The 15,465-nt window shown below is 38.5% G+C and overlaps 1 protein-coding gene across 8 annotated transcripts in view; it reads left to right on the top strand.

The window, feature by feature from the left end:
* Window positions 1-15,465, top strand: part of CADPS2 (calcium dependent secretion activator 2) — a 540,052-nt gene that overhangs the window by 189,117 nt on the left and 335,470 nt on the right. For all 8 annotated transcript variants that reach the window (XM_047839630.1, XM_047839625.1, XM_047839616.1 and 5 more), the window contains exon 3: window positions 2,731-3,063. In XM_047839630.1, the coding sequence (XP_047695586.1) occupies window positions 2,731-3,063 (333 nt within the window). The remainder of the gene's footprint in view (window positions 1-2,730; window positions 3,064-15,465) is intronic.

The raw sequence follows: 15,465 nt of genomic DNA, 5'->3' as shown, positions 1-15,465 counted from the left end.
ACAATGGAGTTCCTTTCCTTTTCTCCCCCCTACCTCCTGCCCCCTTGCATAGGCTGCAGTTCTTGCTTTTATTTGATTATTTATCCTGTCTCTCTCTGGTTGTGTGAGCTTTGAGGGCAGGGTCTCTGGCCCATTCACTCTTGTGTCCCCTCAGTATTTAGCAAAATGCCTCACAGGTGGTTATCTAGTAAATATGTATGAATAACACGTATTTTGACTGAGTTAGTATGGCTTCACCTATGGTTTTATAGGGTAGTTAAGACTCCAGAGACTCCTTATTATCCTTGCTTCAAAAACATTGTCGTGTTCCTTGGTAGAATTTAGCACTGTGTTAGGCAGGAGAAGTTGAGAAAACATAAAATGCCTGCCAACTTAAAGTATCAAATACCAAGTAATTAAAAGCTCTTCTGAAGCCAGTCCTAAGGTATTTATTTTGCACATTAAAAATATCTTGCTGTTTCCAGCTATACACACAGCTACCAAATTTTTAAAAGTTGTTTGTCTCAACTCCAAATAATCTCCCATAGAAATAATGTTACTTACAGCATTTCAGTATTTCTAGATCAGGGTGCAGTCTGGAGACAGCGCACAATTGAGCAGGGACAATTAAATCAATGAGAGATTGGTTACCATGGGTAAGGAAAGCTGAAAAATATGGGGCACAGCACCTGGGGAAGGAACAAATCTGGGAAGGGTTCCACTCCCTGCCTCTCAAAGGCTGGGATCCGGTCCTTGTTGGAGATGATGGGGCATGTCCTACTGCATGGCAGAGACATTTCACTGAAGCACCACACTAGTGGGACTCAGGGGTGGGAGGGGGTCTGCCTTCTGAGGTGCTGCACAGCAGAACTCACTGGAAATCTGCCAGTGGGGGTGGTGCACTGGGAAGTCACACTCAGGCCTGGGGAGAAGCTGTCCAGGGGTTGGTACCACATGCCTCCAGGTATGAGAAGAGAACCAGAAGGAAGAGCCCTCTTCCTCCAGTGTCCCTCCAACACCCTGTAAAGTGGTGCTAGCTGACACAGGCAGGGTACTGGAAGGGTAGCACAGAAAAGCAATAAATTGACTGACCACTGAGCTTATCTATGTCCCCATTTAACAATATACCTGTATCACAGGAGTTAGAAAAAATACATAAATGTAATTTATCTTGAATTCTAGTGCCTAGTGAGAGTTGTGCAGTTAGATGATTAGAAAGGAGATGAAGGCACTCCCATGTGTATCGAAGTTGTTAATGGTATTCTTGGACAAGGTACCTCATTAAATGTCTTCATTTTCATTGATCTGCGTAAAATAAAGGCATTATTGTTACATCTGTCACTTAAGAATTAGTTGCAGCTTAGAAACCTAGAAAATAAGAGTATTTTATGTAATAACTGAGCCACAGCTGGTAAAGAGGAAGCGTTGTGTGTAGGTCTTAAATGTTTGCTTAATACAGAGTTTACAACCCCTATTTCAGTACATTAGTGGACCAAAATGTTTGAAGAATCAGGAATCTTCTGGCCAGTGAGCAAAGATAGGAATACATATTTTGTGTGAATGACTTTAAAAGGAGAAAAATGTTGGAGAAAGGTTTGGAGTTAGGTGACAGTCAATGGAACTAGTGAGGTCAGTTTATATGGAATGTGTGTCCTGCTTACTGACATGCAGACAGACAAGAGCCTGACTAGACAAGAGACTAGACTAGAGTCTAGTCTAAGTAGTGGGCTCATAACTTGGGGTGCCAGTTCTTTGGGTAAAAGTTAACAGGGATTTTTGTTTCATAAGCTTCACAGATGAAACTCTTGGGACTGCACTGAATAATCCTACATGCTCTTTGGGAAGAATTTGTCATTATAGGAAAAGAAGGAATAAAATCAGTCTTATCTGATTCATAGTGGATTCTTAGGACTATTGACGAGAAAATCAGTATTTGAATCTTGACTGATATTTGCTCATTTTGGGGTCTGTAACTTAGAAGAAAGGAGATGCTTAAGGCCAAGTGTGAGTTGTTGCACAGTAAGACCTTATTATCCATTTCTTCCTGTTTCATGAACATTCCTCTCCTTTTCTCTCTCTCCCTCTCTCTCCCACTCTCCCCCACTCTCCCCTTCCCCCTCATTGTCTTTGTATTTTATTTCTTAACCTGGTATTAGCAGACTGCTAGATGCTTCTTAGAGAATTTGCTTTTCTGTCATGCATTTTTACCAGCTATGAGACATGTGGGAGAAGTTGGTGGACTAGTCAAGTCAGGGTTGTGGAAGGTTATACCCTAACCCCCAGCTGTGGGGCAGTTTTGTTTAACAGTTATACATGCTAAGTATTGATTTGGATACTAGACTTACCACACTATTGGACTTAAGATCCTGACTCAAATAATTGGAACTCCTCTCCCCGCTAAAAACCTAGCCTAAACCCTTAAGTACAGATAAAAACGCTGAGTTGATGTCTCCAGTTACCTACTTAACTCTGAAAAAATTCAGTTGCAGAGATGCCTAGGGCCTTCCGGTAGAGGTGCATGTAGTTCGGGTTGGCTCATGTTATAGATTTCTCACCATTCATTACTGCCTCTTGTAAATGTTTCGTCATTTTAGAAGATTTGGGTCCTCCATTATGTTATTAGTTACCATGTGCTAGAAAACATTTTTAATCATTGTAGAATATTTGTCCTCATTCTGAATAGATGGCTAAAAGCAAGTGTTTTTGCCCAGTTGTAAATGGTTTTTTGGTTTGTTTTTTTGTGTCTTCTAGGTTTTTCTGAAGAGTGACCGAGTGGCAAGAATGGTTCAGAGTGGAGGATGTTCTGCTAATGACTTCAGAGAGGTGTTTAAGAAAAACATAGAAAAACGTGTGCGGAGTCTGCCAGAAATTGATGGCTTGAGCAAAGAGACAGTGCTCAGTTCATGGATAGCCAAATATGATGCCATTTACAGAGGTGAAGAGGACTTGTGCAAACAGCCCAACAGAATGGCCCTAAGTGCTGTGTCTGAACTGATTCTGAGCAAGGAACAACTCTATGAGATGTTCCAGCAGATTCTGGGTATTAAAAAACTAGAACACCAACTCCTTTATAATGCATGTCAGGTAAGTGGTCCATATTTCCTATTGCCCCGTCTCAGAAGGCACATCAAATGTTTAAAAACCTGTGAAAATGTATGTTTTATAATCAGTTGGCTGAAGAGTTGAGTGGAAATGAATTTTAGTAAATTGAGTAGTGGTATTTGAAAGAAACTTTGAAAGATGCATTTGATGGAGAACCTTTTATCCCGTGAGTAGTTGTTCCCATGCATCCTATTTGAGGACATCAGATTTTCACCTATTGGGTATATATAGGGCATGCCCCAAGTACAAAAGTGAAAATAATCTGTTATCTGAAGAAGTTGGGAGATTTAAAATAAACAGGTATTCCTGAGTGCAAAATAATTTTTTCATAAAGATATGCTGGTCTTTTGAGTTTTATGGAAGTAATTGAAATTTCAAACTTTTTTCTTTAACCCATCCAGATAGAAATGAAGATATTGCTGAACTATGTAATTAAGAGATGACCAAATTAAAAGTATTTTTTCTCTTCAGATGTTGTTTGTAACCATACATAGGAAAAATGGAATAAAATATATACCGCACCTTTCATCTTTGATTTGGTTTAAACCCTGTGATTTGTCTAATAATGTAGTCATTTCATATGTGCATTTCGTTTGTTTTAGTGGTATAAATTATTTAACTATGCTTTAAAATACAATTCACATTGACAAAATTCAGCATTTTGAAATTCGTGCATTCATGAAGAGTTGTACTGCTATAATCATACATTCACATTTTTCATCTTTTCACAAATCTCAGTTTCTGTGTTCTGTGTGTATCATTTGCATTATGAACTTGTGGATCAATTCAAATGAATAAATTGACAGTTAATAGTAAAGCAATGTAGCATCTTAACTATGAACAATTTATGCATTCATAATTGTTTTTCACTGTTATCAAACCGGATGGTTATTTGATAATAGTGGAGGATGACAGTAAAACCAAAATCTGTTTTAAAAGATCTTTGTATTTTTAATGAAACAGTAGCCCACTTGTACAGTTAAATTGATGAGCGTGACTTAATGAAATCCATAATCACATATTTGGTAGATATTTATTGAGTTAGGTGTGGGAGAAACCAAGCTGAGCAAAAGAAAGTATTCTCCATATCTCCATATGTTGAAGTCTAATAGAGCAGATAGACCTCTAAAATGAATTATTACAAATGCATTGGAATTTATACTGGTGTTAGAGGGTCATAAAATTTCTGTGAACCTATCAGTTTATTTTTTTAAATGATAACAGTGTTGTATCTTTTTATGTAAGTAATTCCTTTATAATTATATAAAAATCCCTCTATTTCTGATAATTTTCTTATTTTGAAGTCTGCTTTGCCTTAAACTAATAGGACTACTCCAGCTTTCTTTTGATTAGAGTTAGCCTGGTGGTCTTTCTCTGTTTACTGCTAACCAATCTGATTCCTTATGCTTAAAGTGGGGTTTTTTTGTAGACAGCATAAAATTGCCTCTTGGCTTTTTCTCTTTTAATCCAGTCAGACATTGTCTTTCAATGGATGTGTTTAGACTGTTCATGTTTCAAGTGATATTGTTTGTTTTCCATTCTGTTCCTTTGATCTATAGGTGTATTTTTGTGCCAGTACCATACTGTCTTGATGACTACAATTTTGTAATATAGCATGAAATCCACTTTTTTTCTTTTTCAGGATTGCTTTGGTCATTTGGGGTCTTCTGTGGTCTCGTACAAATTTTAGGCTTGTTCTAGCTCTGTGAAAAATGCTGTTGGTATTTGGATAGGAATTGCATTAAATGTGTAGGTTGCTTTGGGTAGTATAGATAGTTCATGAGCATTGAATGCCCTTCCATTTCTTTGTATCCTCTTCAGTTTCTTTCACAGGTGTTTTAGTTTTCAGGGTACAGGTCTTTGACCTCTTTGGTTAGTTTATTCCTAGGTATCCTGTTGTTAGTACAATTGCAAGGGGACAACGACATTCAGAAGAGTGAAACTGGACCACTTTCTTACATTATGCACAAAAATAAATTCAAAATGGATGAAAGACCTAAATATGAGACAGGAAACCATAAAATCCTAAAGGAGAACATAGGCAGCATCCTCTTTGATCTCAGCTGCAGCAACTTCTTACTAGACCTGTCACCGAAGGCGAGGGAAACAAAGGCAAACATGAATTATTGGGACTTCATCAAGATAAAAAGCTTCTGTACAGCGAAGGAAACAATACACCACTAAAAGGCAGTCTACAGAATGGGTGAAGATACTTGCAAACGACACATCTGATAGAGGGTTAGTGTCCAAAATCTATAAAGAACTTATTAAACTGAGGACCCAAAAAACAACCCAGTTAAGAAATGGACAGAAGACATGAACAGACACTTTTACAAAGAAAATATCCAGATTGCCTAAAGACAGATGAAAAGATGCTCATCATCACTTATCAGGGAAATAGAAATCAAACCCATGATGGAGTTTGATTTCTCACCCCTGTCAGAATGGCTATAAAATTAACAGCAGAGGAAACATCAGGTGTTGGCAAGAATGTGGAGAAAGGTGGGGGGGGGACCATTTTGCATTGTTTGTGGGAATGCAAAGTGGTACAGCCACTCTGGAGAACAATATGAGGTTTCTTAAAAAGTTAAAAACAGATCTACCCTACGATCCAGCACTGATAGGTATTTACCCAAAGGACACAAAAATACAGATTCAAAGGGGTACATGCACCTCAATGTTTATAGTAGCATTATCCGCAATAGCTGAGCTAAACTATGAAGAGAGCCCAAATGTCCATTGACTGATGAATGGATAAAGAAGATGTAGACATACACACGCATGAACACATGCAATGAAATATTATTCAGCCATCAAAAAGAATGAAATCTTGGGGCACCTGGCTGGCTCAGTTATTTGAGTGTCCAACTTCAGCTTAGGTCATGAACTCAGTTCGTGAGTTCTAGCCCTGCCTTTGGCTCTGCACTGACAGCTCAGAGCCTGGAGCATGCTTCAGATTCGGTGTCTCCCTCTCTCTGACCTTCCCCCATTTATGCTCTGTCTCTCTCTCTCTCAAAAATGAATAAACGTTAAAAAAAAAAATAAGGAACTATTATAGATGCAAAAAATATGATCTGGTTTGTTGAAATTCTACAGTCTCAATTTGTAAGTGTCACTTCCTTGAATTTGTCCTTTGTCCCCTTCCCCACCCATTTTGCCTTCTCTCATTTGAATTGAATGCTTCATGGGATTCCGTTTTATGGGATTTTCTTTTGATGTACTATTTTTTTAAAACTTGTTTAGGGCTTGGTTAGTGGTTGCTCTAGAGTTTACAACCTACATTTCAAAACACTCAGAGGTCTACACTCAAGTAACATTATAAGGGCCTCAAGTGTAGTACAGTTGTCCCATGATAAAGAATTCCCAATTCCTGCTTACTATCCCTTAGGATGTCTGTCATTTATTTCGCTGACCTTTCTGTCCTTCATTTCCTTGATGTTATTATCACCCAGCACATTGTTACTATTATTGCTTTAAATAGCTAACGTTTGGGTATTGAGAATAAGAAAATAAGAAAAAGTTAAAAAAAATTATCCATTTTTACCTTCATTCATCCCTTCTCCTGACCCTCTTTCTTCATGCAGACGCAAGTTTCTGACTGGTGTCTTTTTCCTTATCTTTCTTCTCACATTTCTTGTAAGGGAGGACTATTGGTGATGAGTTCCTTCAGTTTTTGTGTGTGAGAACGTCTTTTTTTCCCTTCATGTTTAAAGGATAATTTCATTGGATATAGGATTATCAGCTAGTTCTTTTTTCTATTTCAACATTCTAAAGGTTTCACTTCACAAGTTTCTTGCTTGCATGCTTTCTGATGAGAAGTCTGAAGCTCTTCTGACTTGAGTGTTTTTTTCTTAGTTTCCTACAGTTTGAATATGATATGCCTAAGTATAGGCTTTATGATATTTCTCTTGCTTGGCATTCTCTGAGCTTTCTGGATCTGTGGGTTGGTGTTTGTCATTAAATTTGGAAAATTCTCGGCCATGATTACTTCAGATTTTCCTTCTGTCCCATTCTCCCCTTCTTCTGGAACTCTAGTTCTGTTTGTCACTCCTCTTTGATTATTGTTCTCCACAGTTTTTGGATATTCATTTTGTTTGGTTGGGTATTTAAAATTTTTGAGTTTTTTTTCTCTTCGCTTTTGAGATTTGGAAATTTATGTTGACTTTTCTTCAAGTTCAGGGATTCTCTCAAAATCATCAGGTCTACTGATAAGCCCATCAAAGGCACTGTTCATTTCTGCTAATGTTCTTGATTGCTAGCATTTCCTTTTGAGTCTTTCTTGAGGGTTCTCATCTCCTTGTTTACATTACCCATCTATTCCTGAATGTTTCTAACTTTTTCCATTAGAGCCCTTAACATATTAACAATAGTTAAACTTTCTTAAAGTATAACATCTCTGTCACCTCTAAATCCAGTTGGAATGCTTCCCTTGTCTTTTCAGACTGTGTTTCTTTTTCTTTTTTGGCATGCTTTGTATTTTTTTGTTGAAAGCCAGACCTGTTGTATCAGATAATAAGAACTGAGATATATTTTCCTTTAGTGTGGGGGTTTATAGTAATCTGACTGGAAGTTAGGCTGTGTTTAATGTTCATTGTAACCATAGGTACAAGATTTGACTTTAGACTTCCCTAAGTATTTCTGTTCAGAAAGAGTCTGTCTTGCATCTCTGTTAGCTGTGGTACTCTGCTGTGACACTGGAGTGATGTTGGGGAGTAGGGACTGTTCTACAGTCTGACTGAATCTTGGACTTTTGGTGGGCCTAGGTCTCAGGGCTGTAACCTTCACAAGTGCTTCTGTCCCTTGTCTAAGAGTATCACTTCCCTCCCCAACATGTGCCTATTCCTTTTCTTGCCTAAAGCATCCCCAGTCTGTTTCCTTGAAGCCGTGTCTCCTGTTCCCTCAGATGTCCCCTCCCCCCTCCCCACCCTGTAGAAGACATCAGAAGGCTGCAGAGGGTATCCTTCTTTGTCTCCAGTTGGGATAATTTTTTCCTGTTTCCTTTTGGCAAAGTCCATCCCTCTTTGTTAGGTAGAAGAATCTGGGAGGTTTAACAGTGGCTTTTCTTCCCCTCTTCCTGCCAGGTCCACATGGGGATCTTTCTTAGATCCCTACCATGAGAACTTGGTGGGGTTACTGGAAGTAAAGGCCAGTAGATTGTGGGAGTCCCCTCTGACTGCAGCCCCAGGATTTTCTCACTCTCTTCACTCAGCTTTTAGTGATTTGTCCAGATTACTAGCCAAGTAAGTAGTCATACGCTTTATGGCCTCCATAGACTTCTGCTTTCTGTGTTGTGCCTCTCTGGTTTTGATTGTGTCTCTAGGTTTTGGGTTAGTGGTTTGCCCTGCAGCCATAGTTCTCTGAGAAGTCCAAAAAAAGTCCTTGATTTTCAGTTTATCCAGCTCTTAATTTTAAGAATGGCAGTGATGACTTCCATTCTCTACACATGTCCGAGGGGAAACTACAATTCCTTTTTTTGGCTCTGGGGTTTGAAATACTTTTGGATTATTTTGTGATTGACTTGAAAACAAATTACAAATAATACTCATACATAAAGGAAGAGTTTTACTTTGGAGTAACAATCATTTTATGAAATCAACACAGTTATGAAAATAGAGGGTTAAGAAAACAGGAGAGATTTTTTTTTTCTTTCTCTAGGGCATATGGATCTTCTATGTTCTTCCATTGTCTTTCAACAGAGGTTTAAAAAGAAAAGGTGATAGAAAACACAGATGATAGTCTATCCTTTACTAAGGAAAGGAATAGTCTGAGAAGAGGAATAGTGGAGCAGGGCTCAGGGGAGCGGAGAGAGGACCTGAAGCCAGCTGAGCTCTTGGAACCTGGCTCCAGGTATAGGTCAGTGAAATGTATTCCACTTTTTCTGGCATCTCAGAAAAGGCTTTAAAACTTACTAACTGTAACTCTTCTGTATTTGTTTACCCTTAGCTGGTCCCTTGTTTTTGCTGGTAGTGGTTCCCTAGGAAATCTCAAAGATGTGTGCTTGCTTCAGGGTCAGAAGCTCAGGATAGGGATCTGTTCTGTTAAGATGCGCATGATGGTGACAGCCAGTCTGTCCCTGGGACTTGAGAAAGAACAGGAATGTGAAGGGAACGGTGCCAGAACTGCAGCCTGATGCCAACGGGATCCTACCTGAAAGATACTGCATTTAAATGATAAAGCTAAGGATAATTGAAAGAAAAATTATTACATGTTAACAAAAAATAGAAAAGAATAAGAACAATCCATGTATTTCATAGATTAGCTATTGTGCTATTAAAGCTATCTGTCAGGGGCTCCTGGATGGCTCAGTTAAGCATCCAACTTCAGCTCAGGTCATGATCTCGTGGTTCGTGAGTTCGAGCCCTGCGTTGGGCTCTGTGCTGACAGCTCAGAGCCTGGAGCCTGCTTCGGAGTCTGTGTCACCCTCTCTCTCTGCCCCTCCCCCACTTGCTCTCCCTCAAAAATGAATAAATGCTAAAAAATGTCACATTTTGGATTCTTTGGTTTGAGAGTCATGTGTATTGCACATTTACAGAACCAAATATTAAAAAGAGCTCATTCTAAAATGAGCAACATAACAGTATGAGAATCTGAATTTGTTAGCCATGATTTATTTGAATCAGACTATTAGAGGTGCAGTAAAGTAACAGGTCTGAAAGACAATCTGCTGGTGGAAAGTTTAATTTCAGAATAGTTTTAAGGAAATATAGTGAATTTCAGGTAAATATAGTTATACTTTTAGAGAAAATAGTTATTAAAGGTATATATTTTATATATAAACTTTAATAGTTATTAAAGGTATATACCTTTATATATAAAGGTATATATTTTATTAAAGGTATATATTTAATTATATAAATATAATTAAATTAATTATATAATTTAATATAATATATATTATATTAAAGGTATATATTTATATAAATATATATATTTATAATATAAATATATATATTTTAATATATATATTTATATTAATCTCAAGTAAGAATTCTGTCACCTATTTTTTTTATTAAAAAATCTTTTAATGTTTATTTTTGAGAGACAGTATGAGTGGGGAAGGAGCAGAGGAGGGAGACACAGAATCTGAAGCAGGCTCCCATCCAGGCTGTGATCTGTCAGCACAGAGCCCAACGTGAGGCTTGAACTCCCCAGTCGCTGTGAGATCGTGTGACCTGAGCTGAAGCCAGACGCTTAACTGACTGAACCACCCAGGCACCCCATTTCATGTATTTTTAACGAAAATGTGGTTATTGAAATGGTACTAGTAATCAGCTTCCTTTGAAAAGAAGTAGGCTTATTAAAGTTTATTTTAAAATATGACAGGATAATATATTACGTTCAAATCGATAGTCTGCATTATCATGTTTGGGGGGTGATGCGGGGGAGGAGAGATGCTGGCTCTTGTCTCGTGGAGTCGAAGAATGAATCTCACGGACAGCAGAGAGTGAGCAAAGTGATAGAGTTTAGCGAGGGCAAGTATAAAGCTCTCAAGAGTGAAAGGGGTTCTGACCGCATAGCCACCAAGGATTTTTGTCCCTTTTTATTGGGACCTTAACAGAAAGTTTGTGAGACTTGATGTGTGGCACTAGCCCAGGAGGGTCCAGAACACGTTTACCTTCTCTTCTTCCCCAAACTCTGCTGCCACTACTGCTTCCTCAGCCTCCCACTTGCAGCCGCATTCTGCCTCCCTGAAGTTCCCTGATCTTTCCCTGCCTAATGTTAGCCCTTTCCCTATTCAATGTTAGGAATATATGTAGTGAAAAAGTATGTGCCAAGCACTGTATTGAATGATAGGAACACAGAGACCAGACCTAGTTATAGCTAGATAAAAAGAAAAAAAAAAAAAAAAAAAAAAGACAAAGCCCTGTTGTAAATGCCGCAGTGATGTGGTGAGTTCCTGGCTCTGTGTTCTTGAGATTGAAAAAAATACAGTATTTGAGGAGTGTCATGAAGATACCAGAATAAGTTGCTAAAAAAGAATTATGCAAGGAGGGATGAGTAAGTGTAGAGTATCCAAAAAGGCATGGCATTAAGGGGAACTGCAAGTCTTTGTTGCTGCTGGAGTATAAGGAAGAGAGGGGCTGTGGTTTGAGAGGACATTAGCCGATGTAGGTAGGGGTGTTGCACACTGTGGAGAACAATCCAACCCTAGATGACCAGAGTCGGTGTGGTGGGGTCATAGTACTAAATCAACACTAGTTCTTTTACTTCTTTATTTGTATTTTAAGAGAATTAGTAAGGGAGTTTTACAGCTATCCAAATCCTATCTTTTCTGCCTAAGGCAACCTTCATTAATCTTGCATAATCCCATTACATTAACTGAAGAAAGTGATTCATCCATAGGATCCAAGGGTCAAAGCAAAGTTGAGTGAAATCTTCCTCTCTAAATATTCCTCTGCCCCAGATCTCTTATATTCTGAAGACTGCAAGAACTCTAAGTGATACTACAGAACTGTTGTAAATTTTAAGGGATAAGTGGGAATGATTCACAAATGGTTAGAAAGTAGCATTCAGGTCTATGATACCTTTTCTCTGGGATTTTAGCTTTGGAGTTGAAGCACTTGAGTTTAAGAGTTTCAAGGAAATGGGCAAATCTAGGCAGTTGCAAGGTTCTTTGCTCCTCTCATTGTGAGAGTCTTGCCTTGGAAGACCTGCATTCAGAATGTCAACTGCAAATGGAAGAGCGAGGAGTGTGAATACTCCGAGGAAATTGGTATCTGCCTTGCACCACTACCCTCTTTTCTTCTCCACTAGTGCTGTGTGATTTGATAATACTTCTTGTTTAATATAATTTGTCTGCTTTGGCAAAAATAAAAGCACACCCTACAGAGGCAGTTACATTTGATAACAAAAATCATTTTCAAAATTAGAAAATAAAGCAGTAGAAATGACCATTTGCAGGGTGTATCTTTCAAATCCTCAAAATGCTTGAGGAAAATGTTGAAATAAATGTCATTAAATGGCAGTTATGTTCTAGGATGCCTCAAGAAGCTTAAGACTTTAAAAATGAGTTGATTTTATAGTCTCTGATTTTTCAAATTCTGTAATTATAATTGGAATGGCCATAATATTTATGTACATGTTCACTTTTTAAAATGAAGGTGTCATGATATGAATTAGAGGACTCTGATTTCATTTCAATGAATTTGAATATCTGATTAACATTAAATCAGTTTTCTCTCTAAAAATTAAAAATTTTAATTGTGAATACATTTCTAATATATTAAACCAAATTTTAGGTTTTATCAATAAGTTTTGCTTCATTCAACTGTGCATTATTTTGTTTTTTTTTTACCTTTGGCCCATCTGTAAGAGAACTACATAAGAATATGCCTAAATAAGATTTCTCCCAAAAATGTTTTACTTTGCTTTTTCCCAAATCTCACTAGATACCAAATATAGGCTACCTTCAGACATTCCTTGCATTTATTTTAGGGTTTTCTTTACCCAGATCTAGCCTATACAAATTAAGATATTAACTTTTCCACTTTTTAAATAAGCGAGTACAAATCTTCAGAGATCAGGCATCTTTGTAGTAGTAATAGTTGAGCCAGGGTGGAGGTGTATTTTTGCTAATATATTTCAAGACCTGTTCTCAACTCTTCATAAAAAAGGATCATATGCATATACTGTTTCAAGTATAATAAGCAATTGTATCTTTTTCATGATTGTTCATGAAAATATTCTATGGAAATTAAAATGAGGTATCTAAAAATGTCAGGGAGAATGCAAAAATGACAGAATTTGATTTTTTCAAGGTATCTGCATATGGTCAGGGGACAGATCTATAAAGAAAACGTAATGGTATAGTTAAAAAGTGTGATCCTGAGGCTATGTATACTGCACAACGTGGGCATGTGTGTGACTGTATTTTAATTTGACATGGGTTAATTGGCACAGCTTTCTCTAGTTCTCCATCCTGGCTGCACATTAGAATGATCTAAGGAGCTTTAAAAACCACTCAATGCCTCAGCCCCACCTCAGACTAAGTGAAACAAACCATAGAAATGGGGCCTGCTGTCTGGTTTTAAAAAGCCTTCTACATTACGCTGATGAAGATGCCCAGTACGGTTGGGGACCCCTGGCCTGACTGCCCATCGAGGACTTAATGCCATGGTGAGCTCAAACCATAGAAACAGCTTGAGAACTGTCTGAGAACAGTCTACCGTTGTGCTCCGCAAGAGGAGTGTTTGGGCAGTGTGGAAAACCTATTTTCCTTTGTAGCTTTAATGAAGGTTCTAAGAAGGCACAAATTCCTGAATTTTAGAAGATGGGTAGAAATTTGACCGACAGGTAGGTGGAAAATAACATTTACAAAGGCACAAGGAGAGTGAAAAGGCTTGGAATTTGCTAGGAAGGTATGTTGTGTGTATTGCTGGAGTAGAGGACATGAGGCTAAAAAGGACTTGGATATTAAGGGTCTTTAACTGGTAGCTGGAAGACCTTAGACTTTATTATGGGCTGGTAACAGAGCTAGGCTGGAAGAAAAGAAATGACAGGAGCAAGGTGGGATTCTGCAAAGCTTTTTCTCCGTGGCCTAAAAAATAGATTGCCAGTGGTCAATATCGTGCCTCACCCAACCTGTGGGCATATTGCAGCATTATTAAAACAGAAGTGGGTAGGGGCTCCTGGGTGGCTCAGTCTGTTGAGTGTCCAACTTCGGCTCGGGTCATGATCTCACAGTTGGTGAATTCGAGCCCTGTGTCAGGCTCTGTGCTGACAGCCTGGAGCCTGCTTCGGACTCTCTCTCTGTCTCTCTGTCTGCTCCTCCCCTGCTCACATGCTGTCTCTCTCTCAAAAATAAATAAAGATTAAAAAAAATTTCAAAAAACAAAAAAACAGAAGTGGGTCAGGGACCTACGTGTTAATCCTTCAAGTAATCTCCATGCTCTGCTCCTTGCCCTGCTGTGGTCCTGTTTTATCTCTCTGTTGCTTGTGAAGTTCCTAGACTACTGGCTTTGACCTAGGAGTCTGTTGTCGCATCCTCTTAGATCCATCCCCTGTATTGTGCTTCACAGTCCTGCTGGGTTCCTCACATACTTGGGAACTTGGCCTTGAGTCAGAACACTGGAACACCTGTTTGCAAGGAAAGGGACAAAGAAGTCTGGCAATGCAGGCAGAAGCCAGGAGTCAACTTGGGTCTATAACTTAAGACATACCATTTTCTAGAACTTTGATTAAGACTGCCTATTCCTCTCCCTTTCTTTTTGTAGGAAAGATCCTATGCTTTAATGGCTATCTTCCCATTTGTTAATGCTTACCTGATTCAATGTTTATGTTAACCATGGTCTGATGAGGCATCTTTGATTAGGGTTTTCTTTCATCATAGTACCTACTCTAGTCCAGCACTGTTGTAGGCTTTCAATATATGCTGTTCCCTCTTCTCAAGGAGCAACATCTTGGGGAGGGAAAAGTGGGGGGGGGGGGGGAATCAGAGGAGTTCTGTTTTATACATGCTGAAAACAAAATACTAAATGTCCACATGGAAAAGGCAGGTGGTAGATGGATGTGCAAATCTGAAATGCCAGTGAGTGGTCTGGGTGGAGATACAGATTTGGGAATCATTTAGATAAAGTTAATATTTGAAGCCAGAGGCCACTATGAGATCATTTTAGGACAGTCTGGAGCTCAAGAAGTAAAAGGGCCCAGAAAAGAATCCTGTGGACACCAGGATTCAGAGGCTGCACAAAAGGCGAATAGCCAGGGAAGTAGGAGGGAAACCATAGCATGTGGTATCAGGGAAGCCAAGAGAATACCCGTCAGAGAAGGAGAGGGTTTATGCCACAAGCTTCTCAGAGGTCAGGTAAGAGGAAAATGAAGTGACCCTTGTATTTGTCATGGTAGAAGGCACTCTTGACTGTCTTGGAGTGGATTAAGAGAGGAACCAAGAAGGCAAGAAAATGGAATTAACAGTAAATTCTTTAGGGGATTAGGCAGTAACATAAAACATTTACATATTCAAGAAATCCCTTCTATATAGTACATTGAATCGTTTTATTAAATTTGTTGGCAACTTACTGTGTGCCAAGCTCATAGCACCAGACTTTCTTCTTGTTTATTATTTTTGGATTTATAGAAATGTGTGGCCCAGAGAATTTAACACCTGCTCCTTTTGGTAGATGGTTAGAGCAACTTTTTGGTTTTTATAATGCACTTAAAAAAAATTTGAAAGGCTGAGGGAAAGGGATTGATACATACTCACAAAAGAGTACCTGCTGATATTTAATGCTTTTTAGCTGATTATCAAGGTCATAATATCCTAAATCCTCTTTGCTTTAGACTATAAAAAATTTCCATTTACCCTAATCACATTAGAGCAGGGCCAACTGATCATTATCTTAGTAAGATTTTGCTTGTGTAATGGGTGGCAGTGATTGATTCTGG

Source organism: Prionailurus viverrinus, chromosome A2 (assembly GCF_022837055.1).
Source record: "Prionailurus viverrinus isolate Anna chromosome A2, UM_Priviv_1.0, whole genome shotgun sequence".
In the NCBI taxonomy this organism is placed as follows: Eukaryota; Metazoa; Chordata; class Mammalia; order Carnivora; family Felidae; genus Prionailurus; species Prionailurus viverrinus.
The sequence above is the reverse complement of the archived record's forward strand: the minus strand, read 5'-3'. Positions and strand labels throughout refer to the sequence as shown.